At 49.9% G+C, this 22543-nt stretch overlaps 1 protein-coding gene across 2 annotated transcripts; it reads left to right on the top strand.

Moving 5' to 3' along the window:
- Positions 1-213: 213 nt before the first annotated feature.
- On the top strand, positions 214-21107 carry ADD2 (adducin 2). 2 transcript variants are annotated; one of them, XM_066639221.1, is made up of 14 exons: positions 214-396; positions 833-968; positions 2332-2483; positions 3625-3705; positions 4460-4609; positions 7008-7151; positions 7612-7710; positions 12439-12615; positions 13674-13931; positions 15731-15850; positions 16666-16755; positions 16947-17103; positions 18044-18129; positions 20304-21107. In XM_066639221.1, the coding sequence occupies exons 1-14, from the start codon at positions 214-216 to the stop codon at positions 20601-20603; spliced, it is 2133 nt and encodes a 710-aa protein (XP_066495318.1). In that variant the 3' UTR covers positions 20604-21107. The 2 variants fall into 2 exon arrangements, with proteins under 2 accessions (XP_066495318.1, XP_066495317.1); XM_066639220.1 differs by having other exon boundaries at positions 18044-18160; positions 20293-21107.
- The last annotated feature ends 1436 nt before the right edge of the window (positions 21108-22543 follow it).

Here is a 22543-nt window from a genome sequence, read left to right as displayed (position 1 = left end):
ATATAGTTCTGTGCCCCCCCAATAGAAGCAAACAACAGCTATTCCCTCACTTGGCTGGGTAGAAGCCAAGGGTTTCTCATGCCATGTGCACCTGAAAGTCTGCTTACACTCCAGTACAGCACTAGTGTGCTAATACCTTTTTGAGATGAGTCCTGTTGACAGTGGCCTTTGCATGTCCTTGCAGGTCCACCAGCATAGACTTAAGACTGCAAGATGAGCAATGAAACCATCCCCGAGGAGGTCTCCTCCCTGCCCTCCCAGGGGCCACATTACTTTGACCGCTTCTCTGAAGACGACCCCGAGTACCTGCGCATCAGGAACATGGCGGCTGATCTGCGCCAGGACTTCAACCTGATGGAGCAGAAAAAAAGGGTTACCATGATTCTGCAAAGCCCAGTGAGTAGGTTGCGCTTTGATGATGGGGGCTAACCAGCTACAAACCAGAGGGGGCTGGGCCTATCTTAATTGGTGTAGGGGGGGGAGGCGAACATAGTTAGTCTCAGGAATTGTGGCATTATTTTGGTGTTCAGCCAAGAAGGAACCTGGATCCTTCTGGCTGGGAAATGTTGTGCAGGCTGAATCCTACTAGTGAGTTCAAGGTTGAAGTGAGATGTGAACTAGGGACTTCACAACTGTGCTCTGTCAGTTCTCACACTCTCTCATTACCAGCTTTTGTTACTGATCTTAACAAGAACCCACCAATGAGCCTCCAAGGAGAACCCCCAGCCCAGGCCCCCCAGAACGCAGTTTGAAAATTGCTATGCCATTGTTTTGGGTCCTTCTTCCATTTCCCCTCCTGAGTCGCAATTTAGGATCTCTGTGGTGTGTTCAGTCTTTCAGGGAGGAGCTGGAGAGCCTCATCCAAGAGCAGATGAAGAAAGGGAACAACTCCAACATCTGGGCCCTTCGCCAGATTGCGGACTTCATGGCCAGCACGGCGCCCTCTGTCTTCCCCACATCGCCCTTGAGTATGTTGGCATTGGAAAGGCTCTGCAGAATGGGGGAGGGCTCTCTGGCACTTGCCAGTAGCACCACAACAGGGGTGCGGCCACACCAGGTGACACCCTCAGAAGGGGGTGACGCTACCTTACCCAAGTCTTTGTTCAGCTATCATTGGCCCACTCTGGGTCCAGCCACCTCACGCTCTCATCGGTGATTGTGTTTTCAATGCACGCTGGTGAGAACACAACATGACTGGCCCGTGTGAGCCAAAGATTGCTGAGTGGAGGCAGTTTGGAGATGGGTTTTCACTTTTAAGTCAGTGCAATAACCTGGAAGGTCAGGGGAACCCGAATAGGTCATAATTTCACCCCCAAACTTCCAGAATGCCAAGCTGCACCCTCTTGGGCTGCCCTGAGAGTGAGGCTAGATTTCTCCCTCCTTGCACCCGCCCTCCCCACCCTGACAGTCAAAAGGGCCTGCACAGTTTTGCAGGAGAGAGACACCACTTTAAATAGTCTTTTAATGTTGTGGTCATGTGCATTTGGCCATCCTCGGCTGACCTCTTTGGCAACCAGCCATGCTCAACTTACGGGACTTCACAATGGCTGCCTCAGGATATTTCTTTTAAAAAGGAGGAGGGAGAAACCCAGCTGAAACCTGCCTCTCTCTTAGTAAGACCACTACTGTATTTGCCAAAGGCTGCCAAATCCTAACCACACTTTCCTGAGAGTAAGCCCCTTTGAACAAAATAGGACTTACTTCTGAGTAGACCTGGTTAGGATTGTGCCCAAAGTCTCAAGAGTTGCACAGCACTTTTGCCCCACTGTAGACATGGCCTGAGAGTCCACTGCACGTGGACCACATGCTCTTCTGGAGCAATATTGAAGTCTTGCTGGCCCATCAAGTCTTATCAGTCCAGGCTGAAGGGCATAAGAAGAGCCTGCTGGAATTGGACCAAAGGTCTGTGTGGGCCCAGCGCCTGTTTCCTGCAGTGGGCTACTGGACCCTGCCAGAAAGCTTGCAGGCAGAGGACGAAGGCAGGAGCCCTTCTCTCTGCAGCTGAAGCCTTAGTACAGCAAATGCGAAGACTAACCACGGTCCGTAGACCTTTCCTCCACTAATGTCTGCTGCCTTTTAAAGCCATCTGAGTTGCCACCATCACCACACTTTATGCCCCTTGGAAAAGTCATTTGTCTTGTTTGTCCTGAACCCGCACAGCCAACCAATGTGCTTGTAGGAACCCCATGAACATGATTCTTGTGCAAGGGAGAAAGATGTCTTCCTTTTCCTGCTGTGCATGACTGCAGAGACCATTCGCACACATCTCTGCTTTTCAAAGGGCTGAGCTTGTCTTGTAGCCACCCAGCCATTGCTCGCTCTCTCCTGCAGACCTCTCTACAGTGACGCCCATCAACGACCTCCACAGCACTGATTCAACCTCCCTGGCCAAAGGAGAGAGGCTCATGCGCTGCAAGGTTGGCAGCGTCTATCGACTGCTGGACCTTTACGGCTGGGCGCAGCTCAGCAGCACCTACGTCACGGTGAGGAGCCCCCTGCCTACCCACCCCCCTGTTCAGTGCTAGCTAATCCAAACAAAAATGGACTCCTTCCTTCTTCCTTATCTTTAAAATTCTTCCATCCCCTCGAGCTCAAAAGGTTTAAAAACACAGCCACAAGTTTAACAGGTAAAATCTCCATGGCAAATGGTGAATTACAGGAAGAGTCACAGCCTGTCCAGGTGACCTTTGAGCCTGTCACTCAGCAGGGAAGAGCGCAGTCATCCAGGGTGTGCCATGTGCCAGTCTGCAGCCACAGTTGGAGGCACTTCATTAGCCAAAGTTGGGAAGGTGGCACAATGCCCAGAGCCAAATCCTGCATATCACCATCATTGAAATCTTGCCCAATCAGGCCCTCAAAGTCCATCTAGTGTCCCCTTTCAGAAGCCCCCAAGCAGGGCACAAAGTCAGGGCACCAAGGAGATGGTGATGAGCCTTGAGGTCAGAACTGGTGAGGATGGAAGTTGTGGTCCTACTTTAGCAGGTAGCAGGCAGATCTGCTGTCCCCTGCCAAACTGGCTTCTAAACAACCCACTGGCCCTCCTTCTTCTGGCCGATGGGAAGGAGTTGAGCTTTTCCCTTCAGGTGAACAATATGCTAGCACAGGAAGAAGAAAATCTTTTCTGATCAGCAAACTGCCTGCATCTGGGGGGGCATCCAGGCTGCTCTTCCCCTTGCCTGGTAATTTTTCTGGGAGGGAGAGTGTGCCATCTCCAAGCATATGACATGGGCCAGGTGATCCTCAGGCAACTTCAGGTCACCCCTGAAAAAGAGCCCTCCGAGCCATTCCAGGGCCCCTCCTGGTACCTGTTCAGGAGATCTAATGTACTAAGTTTGTTTTTTCATGGGGCTTTTGAAAGGGAGTGATGACCACATGTTTTATGACATGGGTGATTTTTCCAGATAAGTAAAATTAAAAGTACACCCCATGTGACATCCTCTTCTCTTCATTCCTGTGCTGCGGTCTTCTTTGTTTGCTCTCCGATTTTGGTGGCAGCCACACCGTTTCCATCACATCTAGTTCCATCCTCCATAGCCCCAGGGAAACATGTGGGCCCAGGCATGAGGGAGTGAAGACAGGAGAGCATAGTTCATTCTCCCCTCCCTCTTTCTGTCTTTCTGGCAGCTGAGAGTCAGCAAGGAACAGGATCACTTCCTGATCTGCCCTGTAGGTCTTTCCTGCCATGAAGTGACGGCTTCTAGCTTGGTGAGTGTGTGTCAGACTCCCCCCCTCTCTCTTTTCATCCCGTCTCTCTGATCCACAATGGCAGACTTCTGAACATGGGAAGCTGCTCCAGCTTACTCCGTATGGTCCATCTTGGCTGACCGGGGCTCTCTCTCTGGGGTAAGGCTTTCCCAGTCTTACCTAGAAATGTTGCCAAGGATTGACTTTGGGACCTTTGGCCTGCAGAGCAGGTGCTCAGCCCTTGAGCTGTGTGCCCCGGTGTCAGAATTGGACTTTGCCCATCCTCTGAAGAGTCTACTGTGGAGTCGCTGCTCCACAGTGGAGTTGCAAAAGTGGTATTTCTGCTACACCTCTGTGTGGAGGGTGTATGTCATTCTACTGCCTCTCTGACCCTGAGTGGAAAGAGGTGAGCTCAGAGGGGTTGGTGACTCCTGTCGAGTTGTGACAAGTGGGTAACTCTACCCTGTGCAACATGAGAGGTCTTTCCAGCCTCAGCCATCCATCCTCTGTGGAGGCTAGTTAGATGCAGGCAAGTCCAGAGCAGTGGATGGTGGAGAGGGATGGCAGGCAACCTTGGACTTCTAGGAGTCTCAAGTTATGGACTGAATTTAATTCTTGTAGTGCACCCTTTGGGAATGACTGCCATCAGGTGCCGCCCAAAGAACAGCTTTAAAAAGCAGTTGGAGCTTGAGAACAAGCTGCAAGACGTGGTGCTGCTTCCGCAGAGGTCTTGCTAATCTGTGTCCTCTGGGCCTCTTTTCCTTGTGTGCTGCAGGTTAAAGTCAATGTCCTGGGGGAGGTGGTGGAGCAAGGTGGGACCAGCTTTGCAGTGGACACCCGTGGATTCAGCCTCCACTCTGCCATCTACGCAGCCAGACCAGATGTGAGATGCATCATCCACCTGCACACTCCAGCCACGGCTGCAGTAAGAAAAGCCCTCCGTCTTGCGGACAACCACATTTTCCCAGGCAATGTTAAACAGCAGACAGCGCCTCCTTGTCAGACACTCAGGCAGTGGGCTTTGGGGAGGATTGAGAGTGCAGCTTTAATCCTAGAAGAGAACAGGGGGAGAGGGGCAGCCTGGCCCTATGGAGCCCCCCCTTGAGTTGATGTTTCTGAGAAGGCCCTGGGGTCAGTCCAGGCAAACCCAATTGCACAGTAGGCAAGGTGCTTGAGTCGACCTCTCAAAGGCAACTCACAAACCTCTTCAAACTGAACAGCAAAACATTAGCCAGGGTGTCACTCAGATCCCCTCCCCCCCACAACCCGTTGTCCCCAGAATTTGAAGAGAAAGTCTTGGCAACAGAATGCCCAAGCTGAAACCAGGCAGGGAGAGAGGTGGGAGAGGCAAAGAGAAGCTGTTATGAGGAAGCAGCAAAGCCATGGGTGAGAAGGGAAGAGGGAGCAGAATCTGTGAGGGTTAGTCATCAAGGGGACAGCCTGTGCAGGAGGGTTATGAAGAGCCCTACTGGATCAAGTCAAGGGCCCATTTAGTCCAGCTTCCTGCATCTCACAGTGGCCCACCAAATGCCTCAAGGCAACAAGATACCTGTAGTGTTACCTTGTTGCCACTCCCTTGTATCTGTCAAGGAGGCTCCCTTGAGAGAGAGGCTCCCTCTAGAGGTGGCTTGTAACATGTGATGGATGCTTCCTCCAGAAATCTGTCCAATTCCCTTTTAAAGGCATCTAGGCCAGGTGCCATCACACCATCCTGTGGCAAGGAGTTCCACAGATTAATTATGTAATGGTTAAAGAAAAGGGTTTCCCTTTGTCCACTTTGACTCTCCTGCCACTCAATTTTAGTGGATGCCCCAAATCTGGGGTTGTACGAGAGGGAAAAGAACTTCCACTCTATGCATCTCATGCAAATTTTATGTTTCTCAATCATGTCACCTCCCCCAGGCCCCTTCTTTCTAGACCAGGGGTGTCCAAAGTTTTTGGCAGGAGGGCCACATTGTCTCTCAGACATTGTGTCGGGGGCCAGGGCAAAAAAGAATTAATTTATATTTAAAATTTGAATAAATTTACATAAGTTTACATAAATGAATATATTAGAGATGGAACTTATATGAATGAATGAAGATCTTGCAATAGCTCAAGGTCTATGAAAGGCCTTGCACAAAGCAAGGCTGGCCTTTCCTTTGCTGCTGCTACTGCATCACAGACATGAAACAACAAGCAGTAAAGGAAGCCCTCATCCCTCAGCTCACGCAAGAGGTCAAACAGTCTCCCTCAAGCTGAGAGCAGTTGCGTCGGGCCAGTGTGGGCTCCAACAAACCTCCAGAGGGCCAGAGGCTCATTGGAGACTGGGGGCTCCCTGAGGGCCGTATTGAGAGGCCTCAAGGGCTGCAAGTGGCCCCAGGGCCAGGGTTTGGGCACCCCTGTTCTAGACTGAAGAGCCCCAGTCATTGTAACCTTTCCTTGTAAGGGAGGTGCCCCCGCCTTGCCTTGGCTGCTTCTCTTTCATCCTCTCCCTTAATTGGAAAGGAAGAGGGGGCTTGATGTAGAGGACAAGAGAAAAACCTCCATGCACCACCAGAGAAGGAGGGCCGCATTTGGCATGGGAAGGTGCTGGGCAAGGAGAGATAATTTGGTACACCATCTCTAAGAGAAAGGAAGAAGGTGGCTGTGCCCCACTTGAGACCTCTGGGTGGATGGGGAGTTGAAACTTAAACAAACGGAACTATGAGTCAGATTCTCCTCATATTTCTAGGTACCACACATCATATTCAATCATCTGGTCTCCGTAGGTCCACATGATGGATTTTGCATAACAAGCCCATGACCCAGGAACTCCAGTTCTGTTTGCGTGGAACATGAATTCAAACAATGCTTGCTTAACCCATTTGTATGGAGATAATCTTGGCATGTGAAGATCAAATCCTTCCCAGCAATTTCTGTTTCTCATAGAAAAGCAAAATGCCCTTTGCACAAAGTTGCCACCCACCCAAATCTTCCAAAGACCTGACTGTCAGGTAGCCAGAGGTCTGGATCCATCCTGAAAGAGTAACTGAAATATGCGCAGACTCCCAAATAAGCCACCCAGAAAAATGAATGCTGTTTCCTTTATTCATGCTAAGATACCCTCAAATGTATGTTGGTCTGACTGCTTTGCTTTAGTATCTCTTCCACTTGTCAAGTGCAGAGCTCTGTGTAGCCTGGTAGAACAGGTGCTCTTCCAGCATCCTTCTCAGTGGCTCAGTTCACAGCCACACCCCCCCAGTGAGTCACCTAACTGGACCATCAAAGGCAAATTGGAGGGATGAATGCACTGACTTCTGCTCCTTCATCTCCTCTCCCTCTCGCTCCCTCTCTCTTCTTAGGTGTCAGCAATGAAATATGGGCTCCTCCCAATATCACATAATGCACTACTGGTGGGGGACATGGTGTACTTTGACTTCAATGGTGAGATGGAAGAAGAAGCTGACAGGATTGAATTGCAGAAGTGTCTTGGACCCACCTGCAAGGTGAGGGTTGCAAGATGCAACAGGGTTTTGATGTCCTTTTGGAGTGCATCCTGTATAAAATGCCTGGTGCCAACCTAGCAGTCCCAGACCAGCCATTTTCAGCCAGTGTGTCATGACACATTGATGTTCTGCCAATGGTCCACAGGTGTGCCACAGGAGTTTGGGTCCAGGTAGTTTATTAGTAGGGCCACTGAGGATGTGAGCCCTCTCCCAGCAGCACAGTGTGCCTTGTCATTGTCAAAAAAACTGAAGGTGTGCCCTGAAAATTTTAGCACCTTGTCTGTGAGATGAAAAAGGTTGAAAATCACTGATCTGGACCCCTGCAGTGATGCTGAACTGTGTGCTTGATGCAGCATGAGTCTAACTGAGAAGAATGTCTTCCGATGCCGCTTCGATGCACCTGCCCTTGTCTGGTTTGTGCTTACTGATTGCATTCTCTCTTGGATGCTTCTCTTGGCAGGTCTTAGTGCTGCGGAATCATGGCATGGTGGCTCTGGGAGACACTGTGGAAGAAGCCTTCTACAAGATCTTCCACTTGCAGGCTGCCTGTGAAGTCCAGGTGAGAACAGAACAAGGAAGTGCACGCACACACTCCCACAGGGGTCTTCCTTTTTGTCACAGTACATGGCGTCACAGATACAATCATAGCAAAATGATCCTAAGGGCAGGAGTACATGCTATGAGACAAACCCCCAGGTCATGGTGTGTCCCTCTTCCCACCCCTATCCTGTAGCATGTAGGAATGAAATCTGCCCAGGTTGTGACTTTGTCTGGTGTGTTTCCCTACTTGCTCTACAAGATTGGAATTAGCACAAATGGATTTTCTGTAAAAAGCACCCCTTTTGGAACATAAGAACAACCCCACTGGATCAGGCCATTGGTGTATCTAGTTCAGCTTCCTGTATCTCGCAGTGGCCCACCACGTGCCCCAGGAAGCAAACCAGATAACAAGAGACCTGCATCCTGGTGCCCTCCCTTGCATCTGGCATTTTGACATAGCCCAATTTTCTGCCACTTAGTTCCCAGCATGTTCATTTTGGTACAAGAGGAAACTTCCCCACATTGACCCCATTTGGCTTGGTTCCCATTCATTTTGAAAGTGAATCCATGTTCCTAGCAATAACTATGTGATGATCAGACACAGCCTAGGAAAGGATGTTTGTTATTCTTCTCTCTAGAAGGGGTAGAATATGTTCCAGAATAGTGTTACAAAATGAGAGCTGGGGAAATCAGGGATGAGTCAGGGGTTAGCCAGGTAGGACACTGGCCAAGGACCCTTGCCCATCAGAGGGTCCACCAGGGCTGAGTTGAACCTTGACCCCTCTGTATTGGTGCAGCAGCAGCCCCCAGTGCACCATCCCAGATGGGAATGTGAGGTTTTGGTGCTGGGCTCTGCCCCAGGGCCTCCAGGAAAATGGTTCAGGGTCTGATCTGCAAAGTCCTCCATGCAAAGCGCACCTCTGCCCTGAAGAAGCCTTGGCGAGGTGTCCTGACTCCATGTCAACCTCCTACTCGCAGGATGGAGTCACTGCTGGCCCACTTCCTTGCAGTCATTTCCGAAGCAGCACGTGTGAAGCGCTATGAAGACCCAGAATGGGTTGTTCTGACTTTGCTCCCCCACACAGAGGTCCTCGCTCAGCTACAGCGAAGCTCCCAGAAGCTTCCGAGCACTTTTGTCATTTCAAAATTTGCTGCCAAGCAGAAGCGTCTGGTTTGCACACTTGGAAATGTCACCCAGGAAACAGGCTGGAGCCCAAGCAGAGAGCGTGAAGAAGCCTTGGGTGAGGGGGCAGGAAGTGGGCCATGTTGGTCAACCACTACTGCCCTCTGCTGGGGCCTTGTCAGTGTGTGTCCAGTGTGTCCTGCTGATGGAGCTGGGCTGCAGGGTGTGTCCACATGCTTTAGCTCTGCTGTTCTGCCTCCCTGGGATGCACCAGGTTGAGAGCCTCTTCTTTGCATGGAGAGGCTGCCAGGCTGAGGAAGGCATCACTCTCCCATGCACACACTTCCTGCTCTTCTTCAGAGCCTGACATTTGGCTGCTAGCCACTTTTGGGGGGAAGTAAGTGCATAGTCACTGCACACTTGTGATTTGCACATTACTCCCTGGTCTCTGCATCCCACTTGTGGCTTCTCACAGCAACAACTTGTAGAGAGCCAAAGGAGCAGTATTTAATGCTGCTGGGTGACCAGTGCAAGCTGGATGAGGTATCCCCTGTCCTCTTTGCACTTGCTGAGTCTTGTGCAAATTGGATCGTGGCAGAATTGGTTCCTTTCCTGAAGCCCACTCTGTGGTCCCTTCCTCCTCACTCTGCTCATCCAGAGCACCAACGGAGGTCCACAGCACTTGGACCGTCCACACTGGATGTAGCCACCATTGCTTCTGCTTTGGTGTCATTAATTTAATTGCTGCTGAAAAAAAAGTTGCATTAAATGAGGTCTGAAAAAGTATTGAAGGGTTACTTGGAAAGCACAGGTGACCTTTGGCCTGCTCATGATGTCCTCTGAACTCTCCATCAAAACAGAGCAAACAAAGGAAAGCAACCCCAGGCCATTCACGCCAAATGCAAGGAAGGAAGTCAAGCGTGGTAGAGCCTGATTGCCCACAAGCCCCTTTTGCAGCTGCATGTCTTTCTTATTTTATGAAAAAATCTATAAGCTTTCCTAGAATGGGACTTAATTGTAAGGGTCCCATTAGAATGGGACTTAACAGGTCACATTAGATGAGATGGTAAACAGGAAATCATCTCTCCCATGCTCAGCTTTTATTCTTGGGAAATAGCAGTGGTTGGGAAGAAAGGGACCATGGCAGGCAGGGAGGGGCATCTGATTCCTTCTGCCTGCCCCATTTTCTGCTAGGATTGGTCCCTCCCTGACAAAGCTGCTAATTGCCCCCACATCTGCCATTGCAGCACAGATCTTCTAGGGGTCTATGTGTCTGTATTTCACTCTTTCTCCAGCCTGGTTCTTAGAGAACAGATCTCGTTCTTAAGTATTACCAAAAATGCTGGAGACTTCCAAAAGCCCTGTCCGTGATCTGCTGCTGTCTCTTCTGGGGCTCTGTAAAAACACTAGCAAAAAGCATTGTCGGCAAGACACAGTAGGGATCCCCCAGCCTGTCTCTTGTAGTTCTGCTCCCCTTATTTGGCAATAACAAGTAAACTCTGCAGCAAAGTGGCAGGTTTCGTCACGCTGGTGAGGCAACCAGGCTGCAATTACTGTCTTTGATTCTCAATGCTATTGTCTGCCCCTCTGAGCATCATCCTACTTCTTCAGCTGGAAAAAACTAGGTCAGCCACGTGCCGCGGCCCAGTGTGTCATGTGAGCCACCTGCAGGTAAAAGGGTGGCAATACATGAGCTCCGTGCCCCCTCTCTTGGAGTTCAAAGGCTGCTCCTCTTTTGGCACCTGGGCTGTTGCTGGAGCGGCAGCAAACTGACTCCCCAAAATCATTCCCTCCAAATGCTGATGTCAAATACTCCCCTTATGCGTGGACATTTATGCGGATATTTGTCAAAGGTTTGCTGACATGCACAGTATTTTCCATTTGTCAGTTTAATGGTTACACTGCAATAGTACCTGATATTTGATAGCTGACATTCAGAACCTGACTTCATTTGGTAGATGACCTGAAGTTTCATTCAGAATTTTTACTTGCGTAATTCCAATGAGAGATTATCAACTACATGCAGTAATTACGAAGGGGGCTGATTTACATACCTACTTACACACTGATGAAATACAACTATGCTAACCAAATCCTTATGGGTGGCCTGAGAGAGCCAAATAACCCAGCAAGTCATTCCAGAAGAATCTGCAGGGTTGAAATCTTTGAATTTCTGTTAAGTGAAAAATTAGAAGGACACCGTATGTCATGGAAAGTGTCTGGTTTAGTAATTTCTCTTGAAAGATGAATCTCACATAAGTTTATCTTTACAATAGCTTTCAGTATTGACGGTTGTATAAATCCTCGTGTCCTTTGTCTTGATCAGGGATGCTCAATAGGTGGATTGCGATCTACCGGTAGATCGCGAGGCAAAATGAGTAGATCGCGGAGTGCCGACCCCCCCCTTCAGGTGCCTCTGGGAGGAAACACCGGGAGTAAGGCCCATTGTACTCAATGGGGCTTACTCCCAGGTAAGTGTGGCTAGGATTGCAGCCTCACAGCCTAATCCTAGGCATGTCTACTCAGGAGTAAGTCCTGTTATACTCAGTGGGGCTCAAGGTACACCAACATACATTGTACACATAAATGTTATATGTTATGATGGCGTGAACATTGTAAAAAAAAAACTCTGGTAGATCTCCGGGCCTTGCTGGGTTTCAAAGTAGCTCTCGAGCCAAAAAAGTGTGAGCACCCCTGGTCTTGATAATAGTTGGGATGTATACCAAGGGCAACATTTGTAGCATGTCATCACTGATCCAACAGGGTTTGTCGGTTGTTGAAGCACTGCAAAAAGCTGCCACACCTGCCTGATCAGAGATGATAGCAGGATGAGTGTCTAGACCAGTGGTTCCCAAACTGTGTGCCCGCAGTGCCTGAGGGCACCATGACAAACTCACAGGAGCACTGCAGGATGTCCCCAGAGGCCTCTTCTTCCCAGCTGTCCCAGACTTTACCATCTTGGATCATGTGAGATCTTGCGAAATTGCATAAAGCATGATGGTGGCACCCACCTTCCCTGCTCTCCTAGGCACCCCCATCTTGACCCACACAAGAATCCAAGCTGGTGGCACCTGGGAGAGATGAGAAGAAGAGGCTACCATGTAAGAAGGGTGCCATGACCATGGTACGTTTGACCAGTGGTTCTCAAACTTTTAGCACCGGGACCCACTTTTTAGAATGAGAATCTGTTAGGACCAACTGGAAGTGATGTCATAACTGGAAGTGACATAATCAAGCAGGATAATTTTTAACAATCCTAGGCTGCAATCCTACCCACACTTACCCAGAAGTAAGTTCCATTTACTATCATTATTTAAAGCATATACATAATAGCCTGTTCAAAGTACAGGTGTGTAACATTTCCCCAAATGCAGTCACATATCTTGGTAGCATAAAGTCTAATATATGAAAAATAAAATATTGAAATGAATGGGGACCCGCTTAAAATTGGCTCGCAACCCACCTGGTGGGACCCGACCCACAGTTTGAGAAACACTGGTCTAGACTGTCAAGCTGTCCTCATTTCTCAGTCACTTCACTTCAGCTCCAGAAAGGCAGATAAAAAGAGTAAGGGTGTTTGTCTGTTTCTCTCTCCAACCCCTCCTGTGATCTGTGTCCTCCCAGGTCTCAGCCTTGTCTAGCGCTGGTGGAGCAGAGAATCTGATCGTGCTGGAGCGAGAGAAGCACAGGCCTCATGATGTTGGCTCTGTCCGGTGGGCCGGCAGCACTTTTGGACCCATGCAGAAGAGCCGGTTGGGAGAGCACGAGTTTGAGGCTCTCATGAGGATGCTGGACAACTTGGTGGGTTTGCAAGCAGAGAAGCCATCAGTGTACCACTTTCCTATGCCACATGCTGTGGTGTTTTCATGTAGATTTTCCTACATTTGTAGTGTGCCTTTTGGAGGACAACTGAATATTGTGTCCAGTTCTGGGTGCCACAGTTTAAGAGGGAAAGTGACAATCCAGAGCAGGTCCATAGGAGGGCAACTAGGAGGGTGATGGGGCTGGAGACCATGTCCGTTGAAGAAAAGTTGGACATGTTTAGTTTGGAGGGGAGACCGTTAAGGGATGATATCTTTAAATATCTGAGAGGCTGTCATAGAAGAGAGATAGTCCTTCAGATACTGTTCTTGGTTGCTGCAGAGGGTAGGACCAGGACAACAAGGGAGATTTCAGCTAAAGGTTAAGAAGAACTTCCTGGCAGTATGAAGTGTTAGGTAGTGGAATACAGGCAGTAGATGAGAGAATCTCTGTTGTTTTGGCAAAATAAGGCACACTCATCAAATGATGTGGCGCCTTTGTTTATTATTTTGTGAGACTGAGGTCAGCAGAAATTCGTTGTGGGGAAATGTTTGTCCTTTTGCAGTGCTTAAAAAGCAGAATGAGAATTCTAAGTTTGAAAGAAAGAAGTGCCTTTGACTGAATAGACCTTTCTTCTGAGTAGACGTTATAGGAGGATCTTGACCATGAGAAAAAACATGCCTGTCTTATGTTAGTGTTGTATAGAGAGTCAGGATAGTGTGGTAGTTTAGGATTTGGACTTAAACCTGGAAGATCCAGGTTCAAATCGCTGCTCAGGCATGAAGCTTCCTGGGAGACCTTGAGCCAGTCACTCACTTTCTCTCATCCTCATCTACCTTACAGGGTTGTTGTGAGAACAAAAGGGGGGAAATGTACACTGCTCTGAAACTCCTTGGAGGAAGAGTGGTTTAAAAATGTGAAAAATAAATAAAATACAGAACCTCCGTTTAAATTCCACTTCCAGCTAATTGTGGAAAAGTCAGGCCTGAACTCTTGCATCGAGGGAATCCCAGTGGGATAGCTGTGTATATTCAAGAAGTGTTCTTTGCCTATGACAGGGCTACCGAACTGGCTATGCGTACCGATACCCATTTGTCCAGGAGAAAGCCAAGCATAAGAGTGATGTGGAGATCCCAGCTACCGTCACGGCATTCATCTTTGAGGAGGAAGTGGCCCCCATCTCCACCCTCCGGCAACATGCCCAGAAACAGCAGAAAGAGAAGACTCGTTGGCTGAACACGCCCAACACCTACCTGCGAGTGAACGTTGCCGAGGAAAGCCAAGGCAGCGCGGGGAGCCAGAGAACCAAGACCACGGTAAGGGGGACACAGAGCACTGCCCCTCGGAGAGACCTTGCAAAATGCTGGTGACGAGGGAAGTGGTGGGAAGGGAGGGGCACTGCCCAGGAAATCAGGCTGCGCGCCCTAAAGGGTCTCTGATATGCAACCAGTGCTCTCTGCTGAGACTGTGGATTTAGCTGAGATTGAGATTGTTGAGGATTTAGCTGAGATGTTTTGCACCGACGGCAGCAGGGCCAGTGCACCTTGCACTGCATCCTGAGGGGGGATTTTGCCTTCTGGAGGTCTCCTCAAGGGGACATTTATCCCCTTGCCCAAGGAAAAGCCCCAGCAAAACCACTGGTGCGAGTCTGAGTGGATCTGTGTTGACAGATCAGGCCTGGGAAAGGGCACACGCTACTGCTGCTGACCCCACCCCCTCCTGGGCCCAGTCCACCCTCCCACCTTCCCCCACCTTCCTCCCACTCCTGCACTGCTCAGAGAAACCCTTACCTGCTCTGGCACATGCTGGGTCCTGCACTGGCACCAGCAGGATGGTGCAGGTCTTTCCTCCTGCACGACCTATCAGTGCGGTTCTGCGACAGTCTGCTCCAGCAGAGCTCCACCAGCACAGAGCCACAGTAGGATTGTGCCATTAGTTGGTGAGACTTACTTCAGAGTAACTGTACATAGGATTGCATTGCCAGACGCTTTTCGGGATCAATGGTTTCTCTTCCTTGCGTCAGCAGATAAAACCAGCAAGCTTTGCGCCTGTCTGCTTTGACTGGGTTCATTTCAGGATTTTAGTCATTGACAAATCGGTCTTTGTGCTCATCTTGCCCAACCCTGCTATCTTGCCTGGGGATTGGATCAGGACTGCTTCCTCTGAGGGTTGAAGTTGAGTGTAATGTCACAATCACTCTCGTGGCTGAGTATTAATGTTGTTGGTTGTACCAACGCACTTGGATAAAATTGCAAAAATTAAAGGGAAAAGAATGTTAACAGTTTCCTGGGAATCCCTGTAGCTCCTCAGGAGCTGATCAGGAACTCCCCAAAGAGAAAGTCAACAGTGGGAGTCAACAGTGGGCAGCCACAGGTCCTCTGAAAGGCACGTAGCTCACAGCTTTGGAACCTTCCTCTGCAGTGTGTAACTGCAAGAAAGCATTAAAGTGCCTTCTGGAGGAAGGGGAAGCTCTCATTTCACAGAAAGCTGGCTAGCAGGTGAACTGGGCGAGAGATGTATAATGCTCCCCAAAATCCTTTGCAATATGGAGGAATTATGAAGGTGATACACAGAGGTTCGGCAACAGATACAAACAGAATACTGGGTGGACCAGGAAAAAGTATACTGAAGAAGAAGGCGTGGAAAGAGTTCTTCTAACTAAGTGTATCCAACTGACTTGTCTCAAGAAGACACCTGCTTTCAGCTCTTCAGTAAAGCAGAGCACACTTGATTCTACTTCGGTGATAGCCATCAGGAAATCAGTGATAGGTTTCTCCCTTCTATCTTGTTTGATTTCCACGATGGTGAGTGATAACAGTCAACAGTCCATGAGGACTAGTCGCATGGCCATGTCGCTTGTAATTTCACATGCCCAGGTTCTCATCTACCATGGGTAGATCTGAAAAGCACTCACTCCTGGCAATTGAGCGGAGTTCTGGAATCTGGGTTTGTTCTGTGTGTGTGTTTCTGGGCCCTTTCTCAGAGATGAAGCAAAAGCCAACTGAACATCACTGAATGAAGAAGTCAAAGTGCATCTTCTGCCTGACAGCCACCCTGGCACAAATCTGTCCTTCGCTCTGATTATTATTGATTATTTTCCTTTCATGTTGTCCAGTGGATGAAAGCAGATGAGGTGGAGAAGTCCAGTAGTGGGATGCCAATCCGAATTGAAAACCCAAACCAATTTGTGCCTCTCTACACAGACCCACAAGAAGTTCTGGAAATGAGGAACAAGGTACGGTCCCATCTGGCTCACCCATTCAGTTGTCCAAATTGCAAGGTCACAAGTGCCCTCCGTATGGGCATGTCAAGTTTCCCTGGGGAGAGAGAATCACTACTGAACCAGGTAAATGCTATAGCCGTGCTTCCCAATCTGTGCAACACTGCCTAGGGCTTTGCAAGGCACTTCCTGGGGCATTGCAGGAGACTCGCCGCCCAGCAGCACAAACCTAAAAATAGTGCCTAAAAACAGGCAGGAGTTTCAGTGCAGAAAGTAGAGCTGCTGCAAAAACCACTCACTTGAAAAAGCCCTCCCACCCACTGGCCTGCTTACTGCTATTTTTAGGCTTGCTTCTGGTCGCTGAACTGGAAGTGTGGCCGGTGACATCGTCATGTGATGTGAAACGTGTCACCGCCATACACTTCTGGGAGGGCACACTGTGGAAGTGCATCACCAGGCAGGTAAGTTTGGGAAGTGCTGTGCTATAGGATAGCAGTGCCCCCAAGTCTACCACTCTTGACAAGGCAGATACAAAGGGTTTTTCCACACCAAATGGCTGCACTACACACTTTGAGATGCAAGCCCCAGGATTCCTTGCACTGTGTGTGATTCTTCGGTTGTGCCCCATCAAAATAGGGTACATGCCTCAGAGCACACATGGCCATCATTGCACATTTTGCCACCCAAAGCAAGTTGCTGGAGTTGTCAGGCCAGCCTTCCTTCTCCAGAGACTGGAAAGCCCCTTTGCCCAAGTCAGAGGGGAAGGAGTGCGTTCCTCACCCAATGCCTGTAGACTGATATGTTCTGTTTTCTTTTGTTTCTGCCCACAGATTCGAGAGCAAAACAGACAAGACGTGAAATCTGCAGGACCCCAGTCCCAGCTGCTCGCCAGTGTGATAGCAGAGAAAAGCAGAAGCCCGGTACTTGTTGTTCTAGGTGTAAGAATCCGACACAGGCCCCTCCGTGCAGCCACCTGATGTGGGACTGCATCAGCGGCAGATTGAAAGGGGTCTGAGGATTCCACTCGCTGATAGTTTTGCTTGGTCTCTTCTGCTGAATATTCTTTTGGGTGCAGCCATCTGATCATATTTGCCCTGTTTTTGCACTGCAGTCTACAGAGAGTAACTTGGCAGATGGTGAAATGAAAGATGAATCCCGTGAGGAGGTTCCCTCTGAACCAGAGCCGCCAAACCCCTTCAGCCAGCTCACAGACCAGGAACTGGAGGAATACAAGAAAGAGGTGGAGAGAAAGAAACTGGGCCTTGATGGTAAATATCCTGGGGCAACTGCATATGGCTGGCCAGCAACTGAGACTAGAAACTGGAATCCTGCAAAAACTCGGTTCTCTGTTAGCAGCTGGTGCAACTATGCAAAGTGGGAGACTCCAAATATTGGAATGGCTTCTGGTCTAAAATATGGTTCTCTTGTGTGACTGGCACATCTCACTGCTTTTCACATTTTTATTTATTTATTTTTAAATTAAGGGCCTCATCTGGCCCGGGGTTTGCACCATTCCCAAAGGCTTAAGGCCAGCTTAACTTGGGCAGGGCCAGCCTACCCACCAGGTCAGGTGAGACAGTCTTTGAGCATCAGCTGGGGAAGGCAAACTGGCAGGGCCACACTTGCCACCACCTCCATTGGCCTGTCCATTGCACCTGCTGCTGCTGCTCTAATCCTTGCCTTGATGGCCCTCCTGGGAAAAAGGATTGGGGCAGTGGTGTCTCCAACTCCTCTTCTAATGCTGCTACCCAAGACTACAGCAAGGGGGGAGGGGGCTGCCACTTGGGAGAGAATGGCAGCAGTGCCCCCTTGCCATCACCACCTGCACTTCCTCTGTCCCCGACCACTTTGGAACAGGGCGAGTAGGTGAGACTCCTCCACTCCCACCTCCTCCTGTTCAGCCCTTTTTGCCGAAGTGGTGAGCACAGGAGGGAGGGGAGACAGGAAATCTGGGCCCTGCTGCTGCTTGCACAAGGCCCGAGCACAGGAGACAGGGTCAAGCACCACCTTCACTACTGGGGAGGGGGATTGTCTCTCCTCAGGCTGAGCAGTCCACGTTGGGCATGCTGGATCTTAGGATCAGTCCTGGAGGAGTCCAAGCATGTGTCTGTAGCACTCTTTGGATTGACGCAGCTCTGCAAGATTGGGTCCTACTTGTACCCCCACCCATTTGACCTCAGTTCTTTCTCTCATCCCATCTCCTCCCAGCTGAGAAAGATGGTGGCCTGGAGGAGGAGGTGACTTCCCCTGCAGAACCTGCTGAGACCCCCACGGCACAGAGCCCCACGAAGCCTGCACTGACGTCACCCTCCAAGTCTTCAGAAGGTAAGGCACAATACTGCAAACCTCCAAGGGGCCAGTGTATCTGCATCTTCACACCGGGCGTCGTTGGCATAGGGAACTCGCTGCCACAAGAGGAGATCACGGCTGCCTGCTTTGGATGGCTTTGAGAGGATTGGGAAAAGACTTGGAGAATGTTAAGACCTTGAGGTGTATGCCTGACTGGCCAGGTTAAACTTCAGTGTTCAGAGACTGGAGTCTGAAGACCTGCTTGGATGATCAGGTCCAGGACTCTCCAGCCTGCCCGCTTGTGCAGTGCTGGACTGCATGGGCCCTTCTGGCCTGAACCTCCACAGGCCAGCCAGGACATCTGTGGTAATGGGGATGCCCAAGACATTAGCCAGGCCACAGGAAGACACAGCATCTGGAAGAACGTGTGACCAGATTCCTGTCCAGACATAAGACAAGGAAATGAAATGCTAGTCTAGAGGAACTGCCCCAAACATAAAAAGCAAAAGAATTTGGAGGTAGTGAAAACTACAGGAACTAACCCACTTGGGGGGGGCATAATGAAAAGCCCCCTCACATGTAACAAGGGCCTGTTATTCTGCAGCTATGTATCATGTAGCCCCTTCTCCCCCTGCAAAGCATCTTGAGGAGGGGGAGACCTGACTGCAGCAGGGGAGATAGTGTTTAGCCCTTCTGCTGCCAGTGGTTTGTGCCTTGAGCCCTGCAACCATCCCCTGCACGCCCAGACTCCAGGCCCTTGCTTGCCCAGCAGAGATGCAGCCCCTCCAACACAGGGGCTGGTGTATGCAGAGTCTCAGGTGGGCGAGTGAGGAGGGGGAGCTACCCCACCAGGAGGGGCCAGGGCACCAGTGGTGAGCCATCCAGGCAGCTGTCCATACTGTAGCTGCAGCATAGAATAGAAAACCAACCTGCGAGGCGTTCCACAGGCCAGGCAGCCACTGAGGCCTCGCAGCAGGGTGTGGTGGTGTGTGTGTGTGTGTGAAAGAGAGCGTGTGTTTGCTCTCCTCTCTGCTCCTTTCACTGTCTCATTGTGCCTCATTGTGTTTGTCTCCACAATGTGTCTTCCTTTCTCTTTCCATGTGTTGCTTTCATCCAAGGAGTTACCTCTGATTCTGAATACTTGTCACTTTAGTAAGTACGGAGGGGCCGTTTTTCTCCATTTTTCAGCTTCCCCCCCGGGACGGGCGGGAGGGACGCTTGGAGCCAGCCAGAAGTCATCCTTTCAGGATGGAAGACGTCTTTTTTGGTTGCTGCTAATAGGACTTGCATAACTCAAGGGAAGGGTCAGAGGAGACTTGAAACAGATTGTTGGGTCCTGCTGGTGATGGTGCTTTTTAAGCAGCTGCAAGGGCCCCAATCCAGATCTGGACTAGCATGGGGGAAAGGGTGCCATCCCCCTCCCCCCCCATGCTGCAGTCTCCTTCTAGATTGGGAACCCCTCAGCAGCTAGTTAGCCACAATGTTAGACCATGAAGTGCATTTCCAGTGGCATTTAGATTGGCTCTGTTCAGAAACTTGCATTGGCTGAAGACGTACTAGATGGTCTTACGCGAGTTCCAGCGCTCCAGCCTAATAACTCCCCACTCCCATCTCTAATATAGCACTGACCCACTTTACAGGGTTATTGTCAGAATTACCAATAAAAATATCTAGCATTTTGAATACTTCAAAGGTCAAGTTAAATGGTAAGTACGACAATTTATTGGTGTTCATTTTACCAAATGCTGGTCATTTTCCTTGGTTGTTCTCTGGAATGATGCCCTTTTATTACCCACAAGTTATTTACTTGTTAGTATGATTTTTAGGTTATTTATATACCACTTTTCAACAGAGAGAGGGTTTCAGCGGTTTTTATGCAGTAAACCCTGAAGCTGCCTCTTGGCTCAGTGAGGAAGGAGAATGTCTTATTCCTCCAGGGCTCAGGAAGGCTCCCATGACTCTCAACAACCCTGGGGAGGAAGGTGAGGCTGAGAAGTCACCGCTAGCCCAAGCTCTCCCAGAGGGATCAGGGCTAAGCAGGCTTCCCCTCTTTCTGGCTCACTGACCTCTCCATTTCCCCGGCTCTGCAACGATGTTGCTCCCAGTGAAACTGGAGACTCGGCACTGATCCACATTTACATCTTGCTCTGTTTTTCTCTTCTGGAAAGGTGAGAAGAAGCCGGACGGTGTCCAGGCTCCTGCTGACTCTGCTGCCACCGACGAGAAGACTGAGCCCGGGACGGTGATTGTGAACGGGAAGGACGATGACCAGAACATCGAGGACGTCCTGAGCAAAGGCATCAGCCAGATGACCACCAATGCTGACGCTGACATCCCTAAGGACAAAACCGAGTCAGTCACTAGCGGGCCCGTGTCTCCGGAAGGCTCGCCCTCCAAGTCTCCTTCCAAGAAGAAGAAGAAATTCCGGGCCCCCTCCTTCCTGAAAAAGAGCAAAAAGAAAGAGAAGGCGGAGTCTTGAGGTGCCCTTCCAGGTCCTCCCCACCTGTTTTCCTGCTGCTTTCCACAAGTCCCTTCACAGCCAGCCAGTCACAGGAGCAACAGGTTAAGCTGCTCCTGCCATAGTTTCCCTTTGGACAACATCCAGCAGAGGCACTCGAGGGCCCTGGGATGGCTCTCCTTTTGGGACTCACTTGTGTGGCCCAGATGTTCTGGGGGGAAGAGGAGAGTGTCCTGGGAACTTGTAGGACAGCCTCGCCCCTCACTTGCCACTATTCCCATCCACTCCCAATCTGAGGATACAACCAAGCTGAAGAATGCGAGGCTGGGATTTTTGCGTTCCTTGTCGGGGCAGGAAGGGGGCCTGTGACTCCGTGTCACATGCTTCAAGCAAGCCTTTCTTGCAGTGCTAATGCTCCAAGCCATGTAAGTCTCATGGGTCAGCTTTTTCCCCCATGGGCTTGTTTATGGTACACTTCTGGTCACTGTTGGAAATAATTTTGTATGATGGGATGTGTGCTGATTTTTCTCTCTCTCTCTCTCTCACTCATTCGCACTTACACTCACTCTCACACTCACACTGTCCTTTACTGAAGCATGGGGTCTGGAGAAGAAGGAGCCAGGTTGTTTTGGATGCTTGATCCATCGCCAATGTTTATCCTTGAACAGGGTAAATCCATTTTTGCTGCAGGGCAAGAGAAAGCCTGGGATGGAGCCCTGGGGAATTTCTGCAGCAAGAACCTGATCTGGGGACCAGCTGAAGCTTTTTTCTATTCAAAGGCATCAAATGTCTTTTGAGAACTGGAGGTTGCACCATCAGACAGCGCCCTGAGTGGCACCTCTTAAAAGTGCAGTTTTCAGCACAGCAACCTTGCCACCCCCATCCAATGGCAGGTATTGGGTGGCAGAGTGGAAAATGGATTGTGCCCCAAGAGTCACATCTCTCTACCAGGAGGTTCGTCGGCAGAAGACCCATGAAATGTATAGGAGCTATGACAGAGCATGATCATGTCTTTGGGCATTGCCCATTTATTCAAAGGGTGCTTGCACAGGATAGCTTTAAGGGGGGTTGTGCTCTGTGTTAAACAGCAGTGGGGATACCACCTTGGCACAGAAGTGTCCTGACCTGGCCTTGGTTTTCCCGTCTCCTGCATGAACCAGACCAGGCAGTGGAATTATCCTCCTTTCTTTGAGAATCCTGTATTGATTCTGCTCTACCCTCTGAAAGAAATGCATGCTTAGAATCTTGTGCTGTATTCTACATGCACAAACACATTCACCTGCCCTTCCTGCCTGCTCAGTGTTAGACCCTATGTGGAAGCTCCCAGGGCAAGCACATGGAAGCAGGAAGACCCCTGCCTTGCTGATTCCAAGTAGGAAGGACTGGGCTGGATACCCCAATTCTCCCTTTCAATTGGCAGCATCAGTTCTTGCCCTTTTTGCTGCAGATCCCTGTTGAGTCTAGTGGTGCTTCTCATCCAGCTGCTGAGAAAATGTTGTGGGCCCCTTTAAAAGGAAATCCCCATCCAGCCACATAATAAGAGTGCAGGAAGGGGAAAGATTATCACCTGTGTCACCTTTAAAATGCAACTCCACTTCCGTCACTAAGTGCTACTTCGTTACTCGTCGTTAAGGAAACACACACTGCCAGTATCACTTGTATAATAGCCGTGAATAATCCTCATTGTAAATCGAGCAAAGCTTGGGGGAGGGGAATCGCTGCTCGCTTCTTGCACTATAATCCAATATTGTCGCGTGTAAGGTGATTTCACAAGCCGTTAGAAAAGCCCCTGCCTCTCTGAATGACCTTCAAGAGCCCCTGCACTAGGGAGGTTTGTCCCCTGTCAGACTGGACACTGCCTCTGCTCCCTCTGTTGCATTGATGTATGGAAACCTAAAGTGATCTTAGCATCTCATGTGCAAATATCACATTCTTTGCCTGGCCATGGATTCCCAACTGAC

The sequence above is a fragment of the Tiliqua scincoides genome, chromosome 11 (genome assembly GCF_035046505.1).
Source record: "Tiliqua scincoides isolate rTilSci1 chromosome 11, rTilSci1.hap2, whole genome shotgun sequence".
Classification (NCBI taxonomy): Eukaryota; Metazoa; Chordata; class Lepidosauria; order Squamata; family Scincidae; genus Tiliqua; species Tiliqua scincoides.
Note: the sequence above shows the minus strand (reverse complement) of the source record. Positions and strands in the feature narration are given on the sequence as shown.

Coding starts and splice junctions, on each gene's coding strand:
- ADD2 (XM_066639220.1), top strand. CDS start 214: ATGAGCAATGAAACCATCCCCGAGGAGGTCTCCTCCCTGCCCTCCCAG. Junction 12,616..13,673: donor TGAGGATGCTGGACAACTTG/GTGGGTTTGCAA, acceptor TGCCTATGACAG/GGCTACCGAACTGGCTATGC. Junction 15,851..16,665: donor TTCTGGAAATGAGGAACAAG/GTACGGTCCCAT, acceptor TTCTGCCCACAG/ATTCGAGAGCAAAACAGACA.